The sequence below is a fragment of the Diabrotica virgifera genome, chromosome 5 (genome assembly GCF_917563875.1).
Source record: "Diabrotica virgifera virgifera chromosome 5, PGI_DIABVI_V3a".
Taxonomy (NCBI): Eukaryota; Metazoa; Arthropoda; class Insecta; order Coleoptera; family Chrysomelidae; genus Diabrotica; species Diabrotica virgifera.
In genome coordinates this window covers 29,222,010-29,237,451 of record NC_065447.1, presented here as the reverse complement: position 1 = coordinate 29,237,451, position 15,442 = coordinate 29,222,010, and the positions used below count along the sequence as shown (strand labels likewise).

Sequence of the window (15,442 nt, the reverse complement as noted above, 5' to 3'; positions counted from 1 at the left end):
TTTGGTGGACTCTATCCTTCCTTAGACAATGTTATTGTACAAATCAAAAATATTCTTTTTATTGATGAGAAAACTTAGAAATCAAAAATATGCTTAAAAATTCAGTTTTAAACTTATTTACTTTTAGAACACCACTCGTAATACACAACATTTTATCCAGTGGAATTAAAATATGCTGTAACAGAAGAAGAGATTGACGATTGACAGCATTAAAAAAAGGCCCTACTAGACATAGCAATCATCCACATGATTTATCCTTTAATTATTTTGCAAAGATCTTTACGATTACTCACACTATCTTTTTTTATAAACGTACCTTTATTTACTAACGAAGTCGATAGAAGGTTTGCTTTAAATAAATTAAAAATTCCAGGTAAATTTAATCTACTGGTAATAAATATTCAGTATTGTTATTTCACCTTTTCAAATTCCACACTTGTTTGATGACATGTCCGCCAGAGGGATCTAAGTGCGAGTGCGAAAACTGGGCGATTTCTTGTTTATTTGTAGTTTTTTTAGTTATTTGCGTCGACTTATCCTGTGATTAATAATATTGATGAAGTGATTAAGTGACTTTTAGAAAAACGAGATGAAAAGGCTATTCGTCAAAAAGAAGCAATCGTTAGATTTATTTTCAAAACATTTAAATCAGGTTATGTAGCACGTATGTTGACACTACTAGAGAGTTTTGTTCTTCAAGAAGTATTTTAACCTACTTAGGACTTCCTTTGCTACTTTTTAATTATTAAGTACAATGTTTAGTAAGAAAAAGAAGAAACCCCAAATATCGCAGCCCACTAACTTTGAACACAGGGTTCACACAGGCTATGATAAACATGAAGGAAAATATGTAGGGCTTCCACTGCAATGGGCTTCGATTGTGGGCAATAACCAGATATTAAAATCAACCAACAGACCACTACCTCTAGTTGATCCTTCCGAGATTACCCCAACTGAGATATTAGACCTGAAAACCATTGTAAGGGGTGATCACAAGAATGAAAGCAAACAAGGTGTACCCCAAGTCAAACCTAATAATGGTATCATGCTTCCCAAGACTTCCAATGTTGCTAGATCGAATTCTCTTAGGTCTTCTAGTCCTCCTAGATTACGAAGAGACCATAGGAACAATACCAATGTGCCTCCGTCAGTACCTGAGGAACAAATTATGCAGTATACGTCAATGCGGAGAGATCCTAGTATAAGTAAGTTGCTCCAATTAAACTTTATCCTATATAAATGTTTTTAAATAATTGATATACAGTCAAAACCGTTTATAATGAACTTCAGGGGACTGGTGGTTTTTGTACGTTGTAGCCAGTGTTCTCTGTAAACGGTTCTATCTGTTATAATGAACAGGTTGCTATAAACGATATTACACTGGTAGCAACAGTCAGTTTGTTGTAAATTTATGATGCAAAAATGTGTAACTTAATCTATAGGTACTTATAATATGCTATAACATATTACACAGACCATTTAACATATGTGTGTATAGTACTTATGTAAATCTAAATATGTACATACAGTAAAACCTCCGTTAACCGAAACCTTTTTAACGGAAACAGTGTTTAACCGAAGGGGCTGAGTTTCAATAAAAGTAAATTTTTATAGCAAAACGGAAACAATTCGATGTTAATTTGTCAACATCATCATTTCTTTCATACAGCTAAAGAATTGAATCAAATAAGGCAAAATCTCATGATGTTCTGCAAATGAAACGATGGAGAGATATTGCGGCAAACATTGTTGTCAAAGGAAAACAAAAGAAAATAGAAGATTTCTTAAAAAAACACTTTAAACATGTTCATTTTCCTTAATTTTATTGCTTTATTCTGTATTTACATATGAAAGAAAACATTATAAAATCACCTAATAGTATTTTTTAATAGCAACTTTGACCAAGAATACTATGTAACCTGATACAAGAAGAATACAAAAAACAATGTTAGTTTTAACTGAAATTCTTGTTATCCGGAACGGCCTCCCCCCAATTATTTCGGTTAACGGAGGTTTTACTGTACATACATATAATAATATGTATTGAAATGAGTACAGGTAGTCAAGAAACAATACTCCAAATATAATGGGTCCTCAAAATCGTTGTATTATAAAAATGTTGGCATACATACTTACACTATTTATTTTTAAAAAGACCAAATAATGTAAACAAAATCTAGTAATAATGGACCTACCTAGGAGGTCTAAATAGTGTCTAAAGGATTTACAAGTGGACCCTGCCCGGATGTACCATCATAACCATAAATTAATAAAACATTCCTTTTCATTTCGTGGTAATGTCGGTACCTCGGAGAGATACAACAATACAATGCCCATTTTCATAACTTTACAGGAAAGCAATTTAAACTTTTTTCAACAAAAAGTGTTATTGCTACAGCTATTTATTGAGATGTGGAAACAATATTATATCAGAACATTGTATCTATTGTCATTTAAATCATGCATTTGTTATAATTGTTTATTATACAGTGATGAGCGCGCTGATAACCGGCAAAATAGCTCAAAAGATGGAAAATGTATTAAGTTGTAAGATAAAAAGAAATGAAACTACTGGAGGTGGGATTTTATCGGTATTAACTTATAATTTACATTACCATTATGGATAGTTTCCACCTTTATAACTTTAAACGTCAGCTAGTTTACCTCGGTCATAATTCTAATTCTACGTATGACGTTTCTTCAAACTCAGATTTATCAGGTTATGTACCTCTTCTTCTTTTTGGTTTATTGGCCTCTACCTGCATGGGTATTTTGGCCAGCTCATTCTCTCAGAATAAAGAAAAAATCCCTTAATAATCTACATCTACATTTATAGTTAATATCGGACAAATACAACAAAGTTAAAAACTTTTCTCGCTCAGGAATAACTACCGACTATTACATAATCTGCTTCTACTTCTTCTTCACCTTCTTTGATTAATTGGCAATTTTAGGTTGTTATGGCACAAATAAAACAGAGGTAAAAACTTTCATCTGACACAAATAGACGTCAAACCGAAATTTAATTTCAAACTAAAACTGTCGATTATTCCAAACTAAAATAATAAAACACACAAGAAGCATCAGGTCCTAAAACTAAACATTTCCAAATTCACAAATACCTATAACGAAACCATTTGACTGAGTGCCAATTAACTAAGTATAAAATAAATAATATTAAATTCCATAAACTGCCACATGAAAATGCTGCACTGATTCTTAGAAGCATTTCCCGAACTTCTAATCTGATTCTCCTCCATACAACTACTGAAGTGGGCTCTAGTGAACGTTAAATTAAACTATAACACTTCGAGTTCGAGAAGTGGTTTTCTACGGTAAACAGAAACTTTTTGCTGAAAAAACAATTCGTGGAAATCATGGTTTTAACGGTAGAAGAAAAAGTGCAAATTGTCTGGCATGCTAATGGATTACCAGAGAACATGATCAGACAACAATTTAGAGATATGTACCCAAATAGGCCAACACCAACACGATCGACAATTCAGTCTATTGTACGTAATTTTTTAAATTATGGATCCGTGTTTACTCCAAGAGGAATTCGTAGACGACGAGAGGTAAACCCAGATTTAGAACTAAGGGACACTTTGATTTGTGCAAGTATTGAACAAAATCCTACTCAATCAACATCTTTTCTCGGAGAACAGTTTGGACTTTCAAGATTTACAGTAGGTAAAATTTTGAAAAAGCATGGATACCGTCCCTACAAGTTACATAAATCCAACGAACAATTCCCTGGAGATCAATATTGACGTTTAGAATTCTGTCAAAATGCAATGGAAATGTCACATCAAGATGAACATTTTTTACAGAATGTTTTGTTTACCGATGAATGTACGTTTTCACTGCATGGACGTCACAATTCAATGAACACTCGGTATTGGTCTCGAAGAAATCCTCGTCAGATTTATGTCGCTCGTACTCAGCGTCCTCGAAAAGTAAATGTTTGGGGAGGCATAATAGGGAATCATGTCATAGGTCCATTTTTTATAGACGGTATGTTGACTGGGCGGAAATACTTGGAACTTCTGCAAAATCAAATTGTCCCGGCCCTTCGTAATTTACCAATACCTTTCGATTCCATATGGTTTCAACAAGATGGTTGCCCTGCACATAATTCTCGCATCGTCAGGGAATATCTCAGTGCTACTTTTCCTAATAGATTGATTAGTGGCCACGGAGATATTTTCTGGCCTGCAAGATCACCTGATCTTTCACCTTGTGATTTTTTTATGTGGGGGTATATCAAGTCCAAACTATATGGAATTGAGGACGATAGGCCTAATACTCTCCAAGAATTACGGGAAAAGATCTCTGATACAATGAGAGGTATTAGTCCAGAAACATTATCTAATGTTAGACGAAATTTTTACAATAGGCTGGGTTATTGTTCCGCTGCTTATGGTGGCTTATTTGAACATTTTTTGTAAACAGATTCATTTAGGACTTTTTTTTTATTTTTGTAGAATTTTTTATTTTCGAAAGTATGACATTGTTTTTTCAGTAAGCGTTTCATGTTTTACTTTAAACTACTTCAGTGCTGCAGATATACAACGGAGATGTAAGGTGGACAACATTAATAACTGGGTGAAAAACAGAAGAATATAATGGAACGACCACATAAGCCGAATGACAACAAATAGAGTAGTCAGGACAGCGAGAGACGGTTCCCCAATAGGAAGACGATCAGTGGGAAGACCACGAAAAAGATGGAACGACAACTTCGGTAGGCACATTGAAAAACAGACAGAGTCATGTCTACATAAAATGAAGAAGAAGACTTTAAACATTTCTAATAAAGACTAACACAAATGTTAAGTAATTCAAAGCAAACAATATCTGCATAATTTCAAATTTTAATATTTAATTATTGCAATAAAGTCATAAATGTGGGATTTGAAACAACCTTCGACAATTCTGAAGTGACAGGAGTGAATCCGAGACGTCTAAAATCATGGTAAATAGAAATTAAGTTAATTTTAGAATAAAAAAATTACTATGAATTAAACTGTTTTTATTTACATTTGCTTTATAGGGCTTTTCATCGATTGTCATTTGTTTCGAGCTTTTGTATAATCTGTGTATAATATTAATATACAGAGATTATACGACATATGACAGCTAGAAACAAATGACTGTGAATGAAAAGCCCTATTGTCTTCAATTGATTTTTGCTTTATGCGAAAAAAAAATGTCGTATTAACGTCAAACGTAGTTATGAGGAAAGCAAAATATTGGAAATGAAATTGATAAAATAATAAATAATTTGAACAATATGTCAAAAATTACGTACGACTAGATAATTCAGTGTTGCTGTATGGGTGGAGGCCTGGACCTTAAAGAAAGACATAAGCGATCGACTTAAAGCATTCGAGATGTGGACCTGGCGAAGAATATTAAAAATAAGTTGGGTAGATAGAATAACAAATGTTGAGGTCATCAGAAAGATGAAAAAGGATAAGGAAACCGAGGCCACATTACGGAATCTTGTAATGATCGGCAGTTGCCCCTGAGCTAGAAAGATTTTTGCCTTTGTTGTATTTGTCCCATTATAATTCAAAATTGCCAATTAACTAAAGAACGAGAAGAAGAAGTAGAGGCAGATTGTGTAATGGTCGACAGTTATCCCTGAACGAGAAAAGTTTTTACCTTTGTTGTATTTGTCCGATACCAACTCTAAATTGTAGGTGAATAAGGGATTTTTTCTTTATGCCAAAACGATGGACTAGCCAAATACTCATGCAGGTAGAGGCCAATAAACCAAAGAAGAAGAAGACGTACATAACCTATTGAAACTAGGTTTGAAAGAACGTCATACTATGTAGAATTATGACCGAAGTTAACTAGCTGACGTTTAAAGGTATAAAGGTGGAAACTATCCATAATGGTAATGTAAATTATAAGTTAATACCGGTAAAATCCCACCTCCAGTAGTTTCATTCCTTTTTATCTTACAACTTAATACATTTTCCATCTTTTGAGCTATTTTGCCGGTTATTAGCGCGCTCATCACTGTATAGTGTGTAAAAAGGCCATAATTGAAAAAATGGATGTTGTATCTCTCCGAGGTACAGATGTGTATGCTGTAACCAATATTTCAACTGCTAGTGTTCCAAGAAATATGTTTGTTCTAACTGACTTGTTCGCTTTAACCATTTTGTTCGCTTTAACCGATTTGTTCGTTATAAGCAATATAAATGCTTTTTTATGTCATTTTATGGGACCTACTATTTTGTTTGTTATATCCGATTGTACATTATACAGTCGGAAAAATGAAATAATACCCATGAACGGTCACATCAATCACTTATTTTGTATTTGCTGTCTTTTTCGATAAATACAAACGTTTGTTATAAAAAAAGACAGCAAATACAAAATAAGTGATTGATGTAATCGTTCATGGGTATTCTTTCATTTTTCTGACTGTAGCCGGTGTCTTTGTAAATGATTTTGACTGTAATATAATAATATCTTCGTTAATATTGCTAGTTGCATTCCAAGAGTTGAGGACCAAGAGTCAAAGTTGGTAATTGTTTTTCGGAATCTACAGTAGTAACATCTGAAGTTCCCTAGGGTGGCATTGCTCACCTCTTATTTATAGCGGACATCATAAAATGCCTCTAAAATAGTCTCTGTGAAATTTACTGATAATCTGAAATTCTTTTTAATTATTTACAAGTTACTTAGTGGTTGCATTAATGGTGCTGCTCTGTTGGGTCGGGTCTATGCTAATGCCCAATCCTATCTGATGCTTCTTTGTCAGTTAACATTTTATGTACCATTTTATAGAACCTTTTATGGTATTAACAATCCTTTGGATAGATATTCTGCTTTGATATCCTTTTTGCATTTTTTTTATTATACATTTTATTATACTCCTGGTCAAAAAAATCGGGACACCTTAAAAATGGGTCATTTTTGACGTCTCGAATCTCCTAAATATGTTGTCTGATTTTAGTGAGTTTTTTAGTATGTTAGAGCCTTATTCTTTAAGAATCTCGATGTAGTAATATTGTTGCTGAACAGGTAAATGTCATTGTATGCCGGGTGTAACAATAATAATGTGTTTTTTCCTCGAACACCCTGTGGGATATTCTAGCATTTAAAAAATATTGAAATTAAAACTCAATGTTTGTAGCCTTAGGCTTTCTTAACATTCTGTTTTTTGACTCATTCACTTATGTTGGATAATAAAAAAGTTAGGTACTTTAACAACTAGCCATGTTCTTCATCAATACAAGGTGTTTCTAAATAAGCGCGACAAACTTTGAGGGTTAATTCTACATTAAAAAATAATGACAGTTTGCTTTAAAAACATATGTCCGCAAATGCTTTGTTTTCAAAATACGGGATGTTGATTTTTTTCTTAAAAACTGACGATTTATTTATTGCTCTAAAACTGGTTGAGGTATGCAAATGAAATTTGGTAGGTTTTAAGAGGTGGTTATTTTATATTTTTTGACATACAACTAAAAATTTTATATTCACCATTGGCGTGCATACAGTCATATACCGTATGCATGCCAGTGGTGAATATAAAATACACAATTGTATGCCAAAAAATGCGAAATAATTACCTCTTAAAACCCGCCAAATTTAATTTGCATATCTCAACCGATTTTAGAGCAATAAATAAATCGTCGGTGTGTAAGAAAAAATTCATCATCACATATCTCAGAAATGAAGCATTTGCAGACATAGGTTCATAAATCAAACGGTCATTATTTTTCATGCAGAATTACCCCTTAAAGTTTGTTGTACTTATTTAGAAACACCCTTTATTGATGAAGAACATGGCTAGTTGTTAAAGTACTTAACTTTTTTATTATCTAACATAAGTGAATGAGTCAAAAAACAGAATGTTAAGAAAGCCTAAGGCTACAATTATTGAGTTTTAATTTCAATATTTTTTAAATTCTAGTCTAGAATATCCCACAGGGTGTTTCGAACTTTGAGGAAAAAACGCAGTATTATTGTTACACCCGGTATACAACGACATTTACCTGTTCAGCAACAATATTGCTACATCGAGATTTTTAAAGAATAAGGCTATAACATACTAAAAAAATCACTAAAATCGGACAACATGTTTAGGAGATTCGAGACATCAAAAATGACCCATTTTTAAGGTCATTATCATCATCAGTAGCTCGATAACCCTTTTTGGGTCCTGGCTTGTACTAGGATTTTCCTCCATTCTGTTCTGTTCCTTGCTTTGTTCTTCCAGTGGGTAATCTCAAGTGTTTGCAGATCTTGTTCCACTTGTTCCATGTATCTAAGTTTGGGTCTTTCCTTTGACCTTCTCCCTACTGGTGCTTGCCTCATTATATGTTTTGGTGTTTCTGTCTCCAACATCCGTTCAACATGGCCCATCCAGCGCAGACGTCTGATTTTTATGGATGTTATGACGTCGGGTTCGTTGTATGCTGCGTATAGTTCAAAATTATATCTTCTGCGCCATACGTCATTTTCTTTTACCCCCTTATATATGTGTCTGAGGATTTTTCGTTCAAACGTACCTAATAAGTTCACCATTTTTACGGTGTGCTGATTTTTTTGGCCAGGAGTGTATTTTATCGATATTTCTCTAAGAGGTCTCTGCTCCTCACGTTTCCCTACTAAGTGTTCTTTTTCGTCAAAATTTATGTCTGTACTATACTTCTCATACTTTTTCCCAGGTAGGGAACTGTTACAGATCAACGAAAATCGAATAATGTAATATTTAACGTATTGACTCATTTTTAGAGAAGCCATGAATTTTCTAATGTCATATCAAAATGTTATATCAATCAGTGGTGTGAATATTGACCAATACCACTTCTTAGCTCTGATTTTAGTGACATTGTTGAACAAAATATGTCTTCCTTTGAGCTTGTGATTCCATCTACTAGCTTGTATGGGATTGTACGAGTTCTAGATAATCAAAATTAGATACTATAGTAATTAGTAAATTTATTCTTGTTTCATTGTACAATAAGTATTTTTCTATTTTTTGTGTATTTCAAATCAAAAATCATATCTACAAGATTCCTTACCAAGAGTTATTGTATCTTGCAAAAGACACTTTGCTGATCTATTTTCTTGCAAGATTCCTGTTGCTCGGTATTCACATTTTGTTAAATGAAATAATAAATCTACAGGTAGCGTTAAACATGAGGTTGATTAACTGCTTAATATTCCCAATACTCACCTATGGATGTGAAACTTGGACCTTGAGATGATCAGAAAAAAGAAAGATATACCCCACTGAAGTATTCTAATGGAGACAAATGTTATTTCTTGGACTAACCGTAAAACAATTAATTCAATTTTAAGAGAGCTAAAACGCTTAGCCACTGACTCTCCAGTTAAGTCCATCTTCAACAACTTTGGACATGTTATGAGAGCAAACACAGAAAACATGGAAGACACTCATTATACAAGGAAAGGTGGAAGGCTGAAGATCATGAGGAAGATCCCCAACAAGATGGATTGATCAAATTACCGGACTATTCAAAAGACCTATGCATGAGTTAACAGAAATGACCAGAGATGGAGATCTTTAGAGACAGACAATACAAGACATCACGTCGACCACTACACTCCCTCCGGGGGATCAGGATTGAAGAGAGATGTAATTGTGGTGTTGTGGTGGTGGTGTAAAAGAAAAAAAAAGTTTGTTCGGCAAAGAGAAAAATGGTAATATAAAAAAAATTGTTAAAATAAGCAAAAACTCGACGTCACTACCTATTAAAATATATAAAAAAGAAAAGTTCAAAATTTCAGAAAGATCAGTGCATTACTTTTTGAGTTATGATGTACACCGCCTAAAAAAACGTGTTTTTCAGAAAACACGTTTAAAAAAATGTAGTTTTGTCAATAATACTAAGAAAATTTTTGTATATATCCATATCTCCGTCAATTTTGCTCGGATTAACTTGAAATTTTAATGGTATACTCTTAAAAACAGTGACAATCGAATAGGTAAGCCAATAAAAAAATCGAAAAAAATAATCAAAAATACTATACCCCCCCCCCCCTTAACAAAAATGGAGCTTATAAAAAAACGAAAAAAGGTGTATTTAAGATGTCTATAAACACAATAAAAGCAAAGTGTTAGTTCATGAAAAATATGTTCTTGTTCGTCAAATTCCAAATCGAATATTTAAATGTGAAATAAACAAAAAAAAAATCACTTTTCTGCGAAAACTATTTAAACCTTTAGGTATTAAAGGGTTTAAAGCTATATTTTATTTTTTATAAAAGTTTCTAGCATCAAAACTAAGCAAGTTATATGCTCAAAATAAAGTTGGCCCCTTTTTTTTGATAAAAAAAATCTTGAAAATCTCCCTCTATTTAGCACCCTAAATGAAATTATTCATTACCACTTTTGCATTAATTTAATTTATATATTATGTATTGTTTATAATATGACCTGTAAGTTTGACCTGCCCTAAGTGGAATTTTTAAAAAAATTAGATTTATTTTTATAGTTTTTTTTTTAATTTTGGAGAATATGTTTTTTTTAAATAACTTACAAAGTATTCATGATACGAAAAATCTCAAAGTTTAAAACAATGTAGGGTTTGCATTCATAAATATTTTCCTTTTATTTTGTTTTTCTGTAAGACAAAAATTGGTTAAGATATGGCTGTTCTTAGTTTGCCTACACTCGTGATTAGTGAATCGTTCAACCCCTTTCAGCTACAACCTTTTCAAAAATAAGCCTTTTGAACAGGTGAAACTTACAAATCATATAAAAATACATAAGTAAAGTAACTTTTAAAGCGGTAACCATTATTTTTATTTAGGGTGGTAAATAGAGGGAGATTTCAAGATTTTTACCAAAAAAGGGGTAACTTTATTTTGAGCATAACTTGCTTAGTTTTGATGTTAGAGACTTTTCTAAAAAAGTAAAATATAGCTTTTTTTAAACACTTACTATTTTATACACATTATATTAAATTTATTTTAAAAAGTTTTAATGAGGTTTCCCTGAAAGTGTTTCATTTTTTGGTTATTTTGCGTTGAGATGTTAGACTTGGAATTTTACAAATAAGAAAGTATTTTTTATGAGCTGCAACTTTGCTTTTACTGGGTCTATAGACTTAACGAATGAATACAGTTTTGCTAAGAATATTTTTTTTAATATAATTCTTAATTTTTGAGTTATTTGTGAAAAACCGCCTGAAAATATATATTTTCTTTTGTTGAAAAATGTACAGTTTTACTCGCAAATAGATTCAAAAGTATTGCCTTAGTTAAGAAAATCTAGAGAATAATGCCTTCAATTGTCAATTGCCTAGTTGCCTGGAATTGCCAATTTATCCATTTCCGGACTTATTTTAAACTTGTTTTTTCAGTAAAAGCAACTAACGGCACAAGTGTAAAGTATAAATCCAAATTTTGGATTACTTACAAGGTATCACTGTATTTCATTTATTTATTTATTAACGGGATAAACCCAATACATACAAAATACAATAAAGCAGAGCTTTTGTCATAATAATGAAAATATAAAATTTAGATACATGTAAAACTACAACTATAAAACACAAACATAAAAAATAAAAAAGAATATAAATTATTTGTAAATGATGAAAACAACTGAATTAACTATAACAGTTAAATCTATTTAATTTTTTAAATTCAAAATTCAAGACGCCCGAGTTCTTGTTTAATAGAGGAAACTGAAGAACCAAACAGATCTATTACATGACTAAACTTGTTTCCATACAGGGCCAATCTACTAATCGGTGCATATTGACCATAATTTGTAGCATGTCGTTGTTCCCTGAATATTTGTGGATTTCGTGTCAATCTAGCAGGTATATTAAAGTATACAAGACTTATCAATTCTTCGGAGTTAATAACACCAGAGATAATTTTGCGAAGACAACAAATATCCAACATGACTCTTCTGCGTTCAAGAGTTTGTAAATTTAATCTCTTTAATATATTATCATAAGTATAATTTCTAACTGTTAAACCCATCTTAAAAGCTGCGAAACGTAAAAATTTGTTTTGAACCTTTTCAATATTTAGGATTTGATATGCATAACTAGGTGACCAGATAATAGAACCATATTCAATAATTGATCTCACGATACTGCAATATAAGATTTTTATTGTGTGAATTGACAAATCTTTTGATGAACGCAATACAAAACCCAACATCTTAAATGCTTTCGAAACAGTATGGTCAATGTGAGAGTAAAATGTTAATTTACAATCAAATATTATACCCAAATCCCGAATTTCGTTCACACGTGTGACAGGAGTATTATTAATAAAATATTGATGGTGAATAGGCGAATGGGATCTAGCAAAAGTTATTAAAAAGCATTTATTAATATTAAGTTCCATATCATTTCTACCACACCACTCATAAAAATCATTTACTTGTGACTGAAGCTGAAAAATGTTATCCTCATTATTGACAGTCTTATATATTTTAACATCATCAGCAAACATTAAAAAGTTAACTTCCTTAAAAATATAGTGAACATCATTCAAGAACAGATTAAATAGAAGGGGGCCACAGTGGGAACCTTGCGGTACTCCAGATGTAGCTGTAAAAGCATTAGAAAGAAAACATCCTATTTTTACACTTAAACTTCGATTAGTCAGGTAACTTTGCATCCAATCAAAGAGACTTCCAGAAACACCGTATGCTGTAAGTTTTGCAAGTAAGATATTATGATTGACCTTATCGAATGCTTTAGAAAAATCGGTATAGATGGAATCTACTTGTAATTTGTTCTCCAAAGCAATAACAATGTCATTCTGATAAAGAAGTAAATTAGTTACTGTAGATTTACCCTGTACAAAACCGTGTTGTTCATTCACCAGAATACTGCCGAATTCACAAGTAAGCTGCTTAGTAACTAAATAATCTAATAATTTTGGAATTGCTGATATAGTACAAACTGCTCTGTAGTTTTCCACATTTGACTTTGAACCAGATTTAAATATAGGTTTTACGTAACTTCGTTTCCAGCAATCAGGGAAAACCCCTTCTTGCAAAGATTTGTTAAAGAGTATACACAATGGCTTAGATATAGTACAAACACATTGTTTTAATAGATAGTTAGGAATGCCATCAGGGCCAAAATTTAGTTTAGGAGCCAAATTGTGAATACTCTCAAAAATAGTATTTATGTTAAAAGAGCATGAACTCATGTTACCAGCATTTTCAAATTGATATTGTGGGGGGGCAGTATTATGGTCAGTGAACACTGTAGAAAAAAATTTGGCAAATAAATTCACAGCTTCCTCCCCAGAACTACTTTGATCATCTCCTAAATATAAATGGCAAGGTACATCATAATTTTTTTTGCGACTGTTTATATATTTCCAAAAAGTGCCTGGGTCATTATTAATTCTAAATTCAGAATCTCTAACATATAAATTATAACAATCTTTACTCAGTGTACTACATTCAGATCGTAAGTTATGAAAAATAATAAAATCATCATAATTGTTGAACATCTTATACTTTTTATGATATTTTTTCTTTTCTATTATTAGTCGTTTTAACTCCGGGCTAAACCAAATTGGAAATGTACTTGTCTTACATACTTTTTTAGGAACATAAGAATTTATTGCATGATTGACAATATCGTAAAATTTAGACACAGCGTCTTCAATATTCAAAGTCTTTAGTGAATCCCAATCTATTTCCGACAAGAAAAAGTTCATACCAATATAATCACCGTTTTTAAAATCATAATATGACTCTGCGTACTTTAAAGGATCACTGTTATTTATTATATTAACATCAAATGTTACACCATTGTGGTTAAGGGAGTTAGGAAAAATTAAATCAGCAGCATTTACAACACTCAACTCGTTTACAACAATTAGAAAAGATTAAGTCTAAAATTACATTTCTACTATTGGACACAAAATTATTTTGAAAAAGGTTGTAAAAACTATAGCAATTGACCATATGTAAAGCTGGTGAATTTGGTGGATAGTTCAATAAACTAACTCCTAAATTATCGTTTGTCCACGTAACATTCGGAAGATTTAAGTCACCAGAAATAAAGACCTTAGAGTAGTTATTGTTCATTAATATAAAATCAAGGACATTACAATGATCTTCGTATATTTCATGATCAGACCGTGGCGGTATGTACACAGAGCCAAAAATAACTTTCTCTGTTCCAATATTAACTAGTACAAAAATTTGTTCAACTTTAGTATGAGGTATAGATAGAGCAAAACTGTTAAACTTTTTCTTAACGGCTATAAGGACACCGCCACCTCTTCCCTTATCTTTAAAATGATCAAAATTATCACGATCTGCTCGAAAGATTTCCCCCGTTCATTTACTGGGGTAATAGGATGCAGTCATATGTTCTCCGAAAAATATGTACTTAACTGGAAAAGTCACATCTTTGAGGAGGCACCACATTTAGATGTACAGTAGAACCCCGATAGCACATCCGTGCTATCATTTTCTATTACTCAAGTTGCATTTTTGAGGTTTTATCAAAATATCATCATCGTAAATCACTTGACGGAAACTCTAAATCACGAAATAGAGACTCATAATGAAAGATTTATTTTTTCTGTTATCTTTTTCTGTTAGGTACCTACATATGTATGTGTATACGTACATATGTATTATACATAAGAAATACATGTTCGGATTATCCATGCTTTTCAATTATCCGTGCCAACGTCCGGTCCCGAGGAGCACGGATAATCTCGGTTCTACTGTACATAGAAAATAATTTTATTCCATATTTTAGTGTATTAAAAAGATTATTGCGTGCCCCTCATATATATCTGTGATAGTATGTGTAGACTAATAATCAATTTAGCAACCCACCCACCCCCTGTATTGTGTAAACAAACCCATATAAGTTTATAATTGATTGGTTGAACCATACAATAAATATGAAATACCATGTCCTTGATACATGACCTTAAAGCTGTTATTTTTGAGCAGAGCATAAAAAATTTCCCATTAAATAACAGTTGTGTGTGTTTTTGGTATATTTATGGGGAAGATTTCGTGTTAAGTGAACTTTTCCAGTATTGGTATAGTTTGTTTACAGAAAAATGGAGAAACAGAGTTTTTTACTGGTTGTTTTATTGTATAGGATGTAATGAATTAGTAAGTAATATTATAAATTTTATAATAATAGTTTATGTGATATTGTAGAACTTCATGGCAGAACGAAGAATAATTTCTGTATTACTTTTGTTTGAAATATTTCAATTAAGGCCAGCGGCAAATAATTCGCAAATATTTTATGGCTGTCCCTAGTTTTTCTGTCTTTACACGGCAAAATACGTGTAGTAAAATTCTCACTGGTATGGATATGTAAACATTACTACTTGACAATGTCATCATTAACTTTAAAGAGATAGCTTTTAGTCCATGTGATGAGACCGCTCCCGTCTGAAAAACATTTATAATTCGGTTTCTCTG

At 32.1% G+C, this 15,442-nt stretch overlaps 1 protein-coding gene across 1 annotated transcript in view; it reads left to right on the top strand.

Moving 5' to 3' along the window:
• The first annotated feature begins 452 nt into the window (after positions 1–452).
• LOC114334752 (serine/threonine-protein kinase PAK mbt) overlaps positions 453–15,442 on the top strand; it is a 52,272-nt gene continuing 37,282 nt past the window's right edge. The window contains exon 1 of the mRNA XM_028284846.2: positions 453–1,205. Coding sequence (XP_028140647.1) covers positions 755–1,205 — 451 coding nt within the window. The 5' untranslated portion in view covers positions 453–754. The remainder of the gene's footprint in view (positions 1,206–15,442) is intronic.